We start from the raw sequence: 10,867 nt of genomic DNA, 5'->3' as shown, positions 1-10,867 counted from the left end.
AATGAAAATGGTATTTTGTAGCGTTTCTCATGTGTGTGATTATAATCCAGGATTCGGATCTCACATACTAATATAAGAGTTTCTGCTTAATAAAAAGCTTCTTTACATCTCACCAATAGATGTCTCTAGTGAAGTTCTATTGATTCAAGAACAAGGTTTCTAAATTGGTTCATATATACAGAACTTCCAAGAATTTGAGTAGTGTGGTTGTCAATAATGGGTAGAATTGGTGAACGTTACACGTGTGTAAAGTGATCACTTAAACCAGCCTATGACGGTCGTCAGCCCCGTAAATGCCCAGACTTCCATATTCTTCTTCATCTTTGATGAGATGTCAAAAATAATGAGTAACAGGCATTATGTCTCAAGTTTTATGTTACCTACTATAGTTTTTAATACTGATTTTTTTAAAACACGCTTTAAGGGGATTCTAAGGAGTAGGGACGAGGTGTCGGCCTCTGTCCATACTTCCTCCTCCCCCCTCATTATTCTACGTAGAGTTTTTTTTTACTCCTTAAAAACATTTTTTCCTTAAAATTTGCAGCTAACAAAGAGTCCCCAGGACACTTTGTTGTCCCAGGACCAGGACAGGAGTCTCAGAATAACCGCTGCGGGTGGATGGTGGGTTTGGAAAAAATGCTTATATAGGGTGTTTTTGTAAGAGCTTGAGAACTTAAAATAATAATACAAGACAAAAATATTGTTGAATGAATTTTGTATTATTATAATCTGGTAGATAATTTTATGGTATTTATTTTTTAAATATCGCTCACTCCTTTCAGAAACGAAAAAAAAAGATTTTTCAGGAGAACGTTTTTAAAGTTAAAAATATAAAAATATAACGCAATGTATTAAAAATAAATATCAAGCTACTTATTAAAGTTTTTACTGTGCAACAGATCTTTTTAGGTAAAACTTAAAGGTTTTTTTCTCTATTAGAAAAATATTTAGTTTATTTAAAAAAAGATAATTAAACAATACCTTTTCTTCAAAATGCAAAAATAACATTTTCTGCCCGGTTGCGGGTAAATATTAAATTTAAAATATGCCTCTTTTGCTGGGATACAGTAAATTTTCTGGGCATTCCGAAAGTATGCACAACTGAAAATTGACGATTTTTGATTTATGACGTTCTTGAAAGGAGTGAGCTGTATGATTTCCGGCATATGTCCGCCGCGGCCACGAGTTACATAGTCCAATTTTTCAACACTTTTCCTAATAAATCTGGCCTTATGGCATCATGTATAACCCCTTTTTATTTATTTGCTGCATCAGTGCCTACGCTACAAAGTAAGCGCGTAGTCCGGCCCTTGTCATGTTCGCGAGTAGGTACCACGGCGTTCATTGTCCGGCGTCTGTCCACCGTGGTAAACAGTAGGCTATAAGGCCATCATCAACAACTTTGTACACATGTTATTAGTACCTACTTACAACACGAATGCTTATCAAACATTCCGACGGCTGTTACCGCGTAATGATCTAATTTGCATCATTTCTACCATACCATCCCTATGTCTACTATTCTACCATCCCTAAAATTTGGCATAATGTCTACTATTTGTGTCTGTCCACTGTGAAGTAGGCCTATAAGACAACTCATGAATAACAACATATGTTATTAGCACCTACTTACTTGTACTTACAACACGAAAATTTATCAAACATTCTGGAGGATCTTATTTGCATCATTTCCACATTACCATCCTTAAAAATGGGCATAATTTCTACTATTTGTATTTTGTACATTAAAAGCATTGAAAACTTTGTGGTATGGTAATAAAACACTCTCCTTACCATCTATAGTTTACTTTGTGTAATACCACTTTTTTAAACACTTATTTGTGACTAACGGTTTCGGAAAATTATTCCATCATCAGTTCATTAAAATAAAATTACTACGATTTGACATTTCGCTCACTCCTTTCAAGAACGTCATAAATCAAAACACTTGATTTTTCAGGAGAACATTTTTAAAGTTTAAAAATATAATACAATGTATTAAAAATAAATATCAAGCCAATCAATGAACTTTTTACTGCGCAACTGATCTTTTTAGGTAAAACCTGAAGGTGTCTTCTCCATTCGAAAAATATTAAGTAAATTAAAAAAAAATTAAACGATATCTTTTCTTCAAAATGCAAAAACATCAATTTTTGCCCTGTAGCGGGTAAATATTAAGTTTAAAATATGCCTCTTTTGCTGGGATATAGTACATTTTCTAGGCAATCTGAAAACATCCAGAACTGAAAATTGTCAATTTTTGATTTATGACGTTCTTGAAAGGAGTGAGCGATTTGTGTATTTTTTTTAAAAGAGATTTCAAACACCGTGTGATGTTGATGCGTTGATGTGGAGTAATGCAAAATGTACCAACCGTAGGATAGTGCAAAATGATGCGGAATGCATCGAAACACCTTTTACAATAGATTTTTGAAAATAGTAGAAATTCAAATAAAAATGGATAGATTACAAAGTGACTGCCGAATCAATGCAATGAAATCATACGTATTTGTTATTTTTCTTTATCTTTATTTATTTTAGTTACGAATTGCAAGTTTAAAATACTTTCGTATACTGTGTTAAATTGATAATTTTATGAATTTTACATCAAGTAACAAATTTTTCTAGAAATAATGAAATTAGGGTATGTTTTTCATCAGGGTAACATTGTTTTGTCTTGACGAAATTTATTGATATCAAATCATAATAAAATGATTTATCAATTGAATAATGATATCCTAATAAGTTTTGATAGTGTACGATAATAATGTGATTGAATCAATATATTTCCTTAATAATTCAGAGCCGAACAAAAGATACAATAACCAAATTAAAAGCATGTAACTATTGCTTAAAAATATAATTAACTTAACCTTAATATTAAATTATTGAAATAGATGACATATAACTACTGCCATAGTGCTTTATATTTATATATATATATATATATATATATATATATATATATATATATATATATATATATATATATATGTATATATATATATATATATATATATATATATATATATATATATATATATATATATATATATATATATATAAATATATGTGTGTGTGTAAATAATAAAATACCTACAGATTTTATTAAATACGTATAGTACCGACATTCAATATTGTGACAGTCGGTAAAGCAGATCGCGCAAATCTACCACCAGACGCGCATGGGTCGCACTGAAAAAACAAAAGACTTCGGAAAGCAAAAATATTGTGTTAGTTGAATTGTCATATTATATGTAATTTATAAAATATTATTTTGTAATACAATTGTGATTTTCTAAGCAATTAATACTTCTACAGAGTGAGCTGACAAATGCTATACTAGGTATTCACCCTAAGCGATAAATACTCTATTAGCCGTTAGTATAAGAAAATATGACACGAAAATATATCACTCAATTTTGTGTCTGCCTTAGTTTGTGTTGTGTGTGATTTTAAAGGTATAGTAAAATATTAATCGAAAAAAATTATTCACTGAATCAATTTCAGTATCGTGTCATATATACAATAAATGATTCTCATACACCTTCTACTGTGGAGTGCATCTTTAGTACATTTCTCGTGAAGCATTGTTATCCACTTCCCAGTGTAGATCAATTACTATAGAAAAATCCAAGTTTCCATGATGAACTACATTTCCTCTTTATTTTCCAATAGAAAACATATAATTTTTAGAAAGATCGACATATTTTAAATGACCCTGGATTAGTGAGTACAATTTCGGGATGCCATACCTTTGTCAAATCCCCGATTTAGAAATTTCCAGTTCCGGGATTTTTGACATTGAAAAGAAATGTCTCGTACGAGCACTTGACAGTAAGGGCGCTTGTCCACTACTCGGAATTACACGGATTTTTACCGTCCGGCAATTCAGTTAGCGTTTTAAAACGTTGATTGGCTTGGATTGGCTTGTGCTTTTGTCCATCTTTCTTCGGATCGGTGCTCATGATCGGTACGTGAACACGTTACGCGTAAATTCGATCACGCTAAACTGTCGTAGTCGCTTTCATTTTTCAAAACCGGACTGCCGGACGGTAAAATTCCGTGTAGTGCACAAACGCCCTATGAATATATTAATGCAATACGAATGAAATTTTTTATTTTATTATTTATTAATTACTTTGTGGAATGACGTGTTGAATATTTAATAAATTATATAATTGTTTCATGTACCTACATATTGAGTTTTATTTCATTACGCACGAGTAGTGTAAAATAAATTAAATAATAAATAATAAATAATTTAAAAAAACAACATGTTTCGTAGAAAAAAAAAACATGTACATTTTTTTCTTTATCACAACATTTATTACATTCAAGTAATATTAAATAAGTGTTTAATTTAAAAACATATGCATATATTAATTGATAGAAATAAATAATAATAGTTGATGGACTCATATTTTGGAGAAAAAATTTTAAATAAAGAAAATAAACTTTAAAAGCATTTCATTTAGTACAAATATACGAACTTTTATGATATTGTTACTACATTTTATAATACATTGCATCAAACATAAAAATCATTTATTAAAACGTGCATTCAATGTTCATCCAGTGAGGTATTGTGACTCGGGTACACGATTTACATAATAATCATTAAATGTAAAATTTATTTATCGCCAATCTATCGCTTGAATATGAAACAGATTATACGATTGGATTTACGGACTAGACTAATTTTAAATGCATTGCATGAAATATCCGTAATACATGCAATTCAGACGTGTACGTTAAAAACAATCTACAACATTTTGAGTGTGTCCAAATACTTGTTAACAAATCTGGATTATCTCCAATTATAGGCGTATTTTTCATATTATTTTTTGACATCTCATCAAAGATGAAGAAGAATATGGAAGTCTGGGCATTTAAGTGGTTGTCAATAATGGGTAGAATTGGTGAATGTTACACGTGTGTAAAGTGATCACATAAACCAGCCAATGACGGTCGTTAGCCCCGTAAATGCCCAGACTTCCATATTCTTCTTCATCTTTGATGAGATGTCAAAAAATAATATGAAAAACAATATCAATGATTATTGAATATTCAAATTTTAAACATTGATTTTATAAAATTATTTGGTGAGTTTTATCAGGAGAATTAGAGCTATGAAAAGTTAAACAAGACTATAGCCTTGATATTGACCTGACGCGACGACACCACGACGCCGATGTCACCCGCCCGGTAGGAGGATATATAATACATAGTATAACGCTATCATTAAACGAAATAAGGCTAAGCGAGGCATCGAGAAATAAGCTGAGAATAAAATCAGCCTAAATATGCAATGCCATGTTTATGTCACTCATCCTCCGATGCCTTGAAAAAAGATAACTGCCTCCACTGTGTTAGAGAGAACAAATCCTTGTCATGTGATAAAATTGATCGCTGCTCTATTGTGCTAGAGTGCACAAGTCCTTGTCATGCGATAAAATAGATCGCTGGCTCTACTGTGCCAGAGAGCACAAGTTTTTGTTACGAGATAAAATGGACCGCTGGCTCTACTGTGCTAGAGAGCACAAGTCTTTGTTACGAGATAAAATGATCGCTGGCTTTAATGTGCCAGAGAGCGCAAGTCCTTGTCATACGATAAATGGATTGCTGGTTCAACAGTGCTAGAGAGCACAAGTCCTTGTCATGTGATAAAATTGATCGCTGGCTCAATTGTGCTAGAGAGCACAAGTCCTTGTCATGCAATAAAATAGATCGCTGGCTGTACTGTGCCAGAGACCACATGTCTTTGTTACGAGATAAAATAGACCGCTGGTTCTACTGTGCTAGAGAGCAAAATTCCTTGTTATGCGATAAAATGGATCGCTGGCTCAACTGTGCTGGAGAGTGTAAGGATGTGTCATGCGACCGTAAGGCGCCGGAGATGGCGTCACTGCATAAATTTGTCTCCATTACTTTTATGCTGAAAAAGCTAATCGGTATGTTTGTACAAATTCGTTCGACTTCAAAATAATAAAAAAATTCACATTGACCGCCCAGAATTTTTCCAAATATGTAATTTTTTATTACGATCTACAATTGTTCATCATTTTTCATCAAAATTGGTCAACGATGAATATAGGAAAACAATGTTCTACTCGACATTGTCAGCAGTGATATATTCATATCGTGGTGCGTCCCAATCTTCACATAATTTGTCTTGGACTTGAGCTTTGATATTTCCCTTTTCCCCTTTTCTTCCCTCCCGTCCCTCTTCCAGGTATTTATATTAAATTGCATATGTGACAATTTTGTGATTGGAATGTAAATGTATTTATGTAACTGTTCTGTAAAATTTCCAAATAAAATAAGACCGTTCTTGAAAAATTTTGCCTTAACACTTATTTTACTAAGAATTTGCTCATTTCCGCTCCATATGCGTGTGGAATGCACAACCTCCCTTCAGGGTCTTTTGCCCCAAGTCAGGCCCGTTGCACCTAGTTCAGACGATGTCTTCGAATTATCAAAGAACCTGGCGTCTCGTGAAAGAGGCACTCGGGAGAAATACGAAGTACCACGAAGACGGACTATATGGTGTATTAATATTCCTGAAGCGCAGGATGTATCACCTTGCCTTTATATAATTAACGATTCTAAAAACAATGCTTTGGTACCATGCAGTGCCTTATGCACCATTGGGTGCGGTTAAGGGTAAGAACAAAAGATAACGAAACAGTATCGCACGTTATTCGACAAGAAACAGAGAAACTTCGGTTTGGTTCTCACACAACACTCTAATTATAAACAAATATAAGCGGAAAATGAAGAGAGAAGCATTAAGTTGTGCCTGCCAGTGAAATTTATGATTCTTTATACGTTTGTATCATCAATATATAATGGTGTCGTCTTTTTGCCGTCATTCATAAGACGGCGACCGTAATATTATTATGTAGATTGGTGGGAAAGCAATTAGGTTCGCATTCAATACAAGATGTTGATAAAAATTAACGATTGTAATTTTAAAATTTTGCGGCCTCTCTGTCGGTTTTTTCCCGCAACTTGTTTTATTTTTCAAATTGCGCATGCGCGCAACTTATCGAATCAGTTGGGAACTTTCGTTATATTTAAAGAGTCGTTATTCGTAATCGTTATTTTCGGTAAATATAACGTTACTTCGTATTTGGTCAACTTATTTTGGATTGTACCATGTATTCGGTGAAGGGTAGAACTGCAGCATGTATACAATATAAAATAAATTATAAACGTATTTAACCCTTAGGCATACCGGCCGCCAAATCTTAGCGACTAAGAAAATTTTACATTTCCACATCAGTCGCGGTTTAAACCACGCCTCCGTCCGTGGTGGTTCATGTTATGAAGATACTAAGTGTGATATCTACAAATCAGTACAGAAAACTTTTTGTAATGCATTTTTTCTTATAATTTTTTTACAAATTTACTGACGACACTTGACCAAAGATATCCCTGTAAGGATAGAATGATCATTTTGATTGAAATATCAACTAAAATCAGTTAGAAATCAAAACTTTACATCCCAGGTATAATGTTTTAATCAGTTATTTTTTAAAGTTTTCTTGTTAATTATCACATTTCTGATTTAGACACACGATAAAATACGTACATTATAGTTATATGTACCATATTTATTGGTAAAACTGTAAAAGTTATAATTTTAAAAGATAGTTTATTTTTATAACTCGGTTGAATTTGAACGCCTTTCACGTTTCAAAGTATGAGTCACAAGCAAGCGTTATGATTGGTCGGACTGATTTGTACCACAAAAATCAATCTGTTTAGTGAGTGGTACCTTTTTCTGCATATAGATTATTTCTATGTTTGTTCTCGTTTTATCAGGTGCAAAATATTAGCACCTCATTCGTTCGACAAACCATATCACCTCCCCTCCAGGCGGGGCAACTTACTTGCGGGGATACATTCAATCAGTGTAGTTGTATACATATTTTGAAAAAAAAAACTGATATGCAGATGGGTTAACAAAGAAAGTTCGAATTTTTTTACAAAATAAATAATCTCTTGATATAATGAACGTTTTTTCAAATAAATAATAATTGACCAGTTAGTCTGTACGAAATTAAATTCTCACACTTTTTTGAAAAAAAAGTTTTAAAAAAAGTATACAATTGAATTTGCTTTAATTGTTACTTCCTTTCTTGCAGAATCACAGAGAACATATGTTAACTTTTCTATGGAAAAAAGGATACGAGTTAGATCGGCCGTTTTTAGGGTTTCCCCATAATTGTTTACTCATGCTTTTCTTCTTTGAAATGTTATTTCGGTCAAAAAATTTGAGCGCAGCAGGGCAAAAATAATTTTTATACATTTTCAAAACAATTTTGCTTACACAATAGCCTTCTCGCGTACACGGTAATATAATAAAACAACTCTATTAGAACTGCGGCATTTTGGTGTTTGCTGAACCGGTGAATCCCACTGGTGTCGGCTGAACTAAGGAGTCCCACTGCCACCACAAACCAGCGTAATTGTGAATCGGCGTAAATCGAACCAGCGCAAAACGATGGTTACCTGTTCTACATGTAAAATAACGAATAACAGATACATGAGAAATAACGAGTACATCATTATCCGATACAAAATAACAAATAGAATATAACGAGTACAATATAACCAACTAGTGATTTGATCTTTCAGCGGGTATCCAAATGTCAAAGTGACAGCGGACGGTGGTTTTAGGTTATATTTTTGACTTCGGCGAAGGCGAAGATGTTCCACAAAAACATTCGCCTTGTGACATTTGATGTAACCAACACTCTGCTCCGGTTTCGCATTTCTCCCGGTCAGCAGTACGTGGAAGTAGCCGCGCAATGCGGATACAAACTGGACGGTGACGCGGTGGCAGCTGACTTCAAGAAAAGCTACAAGGCGATGACAAAAAATCTTCCTAACTTTGGACGATCGAGTCTCGTTCCATGGGACGAATGGTGGCGCCGGGTCGTGAAGGATACGTTTCACACTTATGTAACCGACTCTCGGTCCTTGGATAAAATAGCAGCCCTACTTATCGAATCGTATAAATCCGATAAATATTGGGTCTTAAACGACGGTTGTCTCGATCTTTTGAGCTTCTTGAAATCCTGCGGAGTTACTATCGGAATCGTCTCTAACTTCGATCCCAGGCTTCACAGCATCTTGTCAAATCTTAGATTAAAAGAACACTTCAATTTTGTGGTGGTTTCGTACGAAGCCGGTTTCGCCAAGCCCGATAAAGACATATTCTTAAAGGCCCTGGTGGAGTCGAGGATGACCGGACTTTCCCCGTCGTGCGCTCTCCATATCGGAGACAGCTTGGAGCTGGATTATGAAGGAGCTCGCGGCGCTGGCTGGCAGGCTGCTCTCGTGACTACCAAACCGACTGGTTTGTCCCAACATGCGTTTGCTGATCTCAATCAACTCCATCAGTATTTAGAATCTAATAAAGCCTTATTTGTGAGTGATAATATCTAGTTTAATATCGGAATGACAAGATTGCGACACTCAGTATTTAGGGAAAAATTGTATTTTTTTTATATTATCTTGAAAAATATCCATAACTAATTAGATTATAGTTATCTGTTGATATTCTCTTCTCCTGAGAATTCCATTTTGAAGATATTAATTTATAGAAATAAAAATAAAGTATACTTATATGGTACACTTCCAATTAAAAAATTAGTGCTTATAATATGTGTCCGCCTTCGTAGTTTAATGGTCAGTACAATTAGCTACCGTACTGGAGGTTCCGGGTTCAATTCCCAGGGGGGTTTTAAATAAATATGAGTGATTTTTCATTGTATTCATTCAATTTTACTCTGGACTGGTACTTGGAGCAGACGGGTTTTTACCTTTTTACACCTTTCTTTTATGTGATAACGATCAAGATAACACTGATTTTATATGATGCAGTGCCCTGCAAGGGTTTGAAGTAGACGGAATACGTACAACTGTAATTAGATTCAAATCTGATGTTTATCCATATTGTTTCTCTACTGTGATATTCACCATAATCTTCTAAGAGCTATATAAAATATGAGTATATTGTGGATGAATTTTTGGAATACATATAATATTAATTAATTAAAAAAATAACGATTTTTACAAAAAGTTTAATTAATTATACCTAATTTTCTCATTTTTAGCGAGTGCGATGGTTTTTGTGTCCTTAGCTGTATATTCGCTGATAGATTTTTATTTGCTAAAACTGATTTTAGTGCACATTCACTCTGTTCCCAGCATTCACTCCCCTTTCTATGTCTTTATCAATCTTTATATATTTTTTTTATAAATATAGTCAGAAAAATTATTTTTCTTGATTTTAATACATATATACAGTATCGAACAGATTAATTGAAACAAAACTATTTTTTCGTTTTTCAACTTTGAAAATATTTATCTTCCTTTTTCTTGGCAACTTAGTCCTTATTTTGACATTTAAATAATAGTTTGCATGTACTGCAGGTTATGTCAACACGTTTTTGAGATTGTTTAATACACTCAAATCCTTTTTTTGTTATTTTAATAAAAGTTGGTGAATTCTGATATTTCAACAGTGGCTTCAAAGATAGATAGATGTATCAATAGATAAGCGGACAATCAATGTCCAAGCATACTACGAAAACTCAAAGAAACGTTGCAGCCGAGGTTGGACTAAGTTTGGCGATAGTCAGTGAAATCATAAAACGCTTTGAGGAGTCAGGGGATATCTCCGTGAAGAGAAAGGGGAAATGTGGCACAAAAAGGAAAACAACTGAATGAGATTACCAGTGATTGCTGATTTCTAGTTGAAATGACTGCCGCTAAACCACTGTGGACCTTGCACAATAATTGGCTGACACTGGATTTAAATTAACTCCAATGACTGTTCGTCAAAGACTCT

At 33.7% G+C, this 10,867-nt stretch overlaps 1 protein-coding gene across 1 annotated transcript; it reads left to right on the top strand.

Moving 5' to 3' along the window:
• Positions 1-8,645: 8,645 nt before the first annotated feature.
• Positions 8,646-10,503, top strand: LOC148305806 (rhythmically expressed gene 2 protein-like). Its single transcript, XM_088266055.1, has one exon. The coding sequence runs from the start codon at positions 8,719-8,721 to the stop codon at positions 9,457-9,459; it is 741 nt and encodes a 246-aa protein (XP_088122181.1). The 5' UTR covers positions 8,646-8,718; the 3' UTR covers positions 9,460-10,503.
• The last annotated feature ends 364 nt before the right edge of the window (positions 10,504-10,867 follow it).

The sequence above is a fragment of the Brachycentrus maculatus genome, unplaced genomic scaffold, assembly GCF_059751285.1.
Source record: "Brachycentrus maculatus isolate JH-2025_06_01 unplaced genomic scaffold, ASM5975128v1 h1tg000261l, whole genome shotgun sequence".
NCBI classification, from domain to species: Eukaryota; Metazoa; Arthropoda; class Insecta; order Trichoptera; family Brachycentridae; genus Brachycentrus; species Brachycentrus maculatus.
Note: the sequence above shows the minus strand (reverse complement) of the source record. Positions and strands in the feature narration are given on the sequence as shown.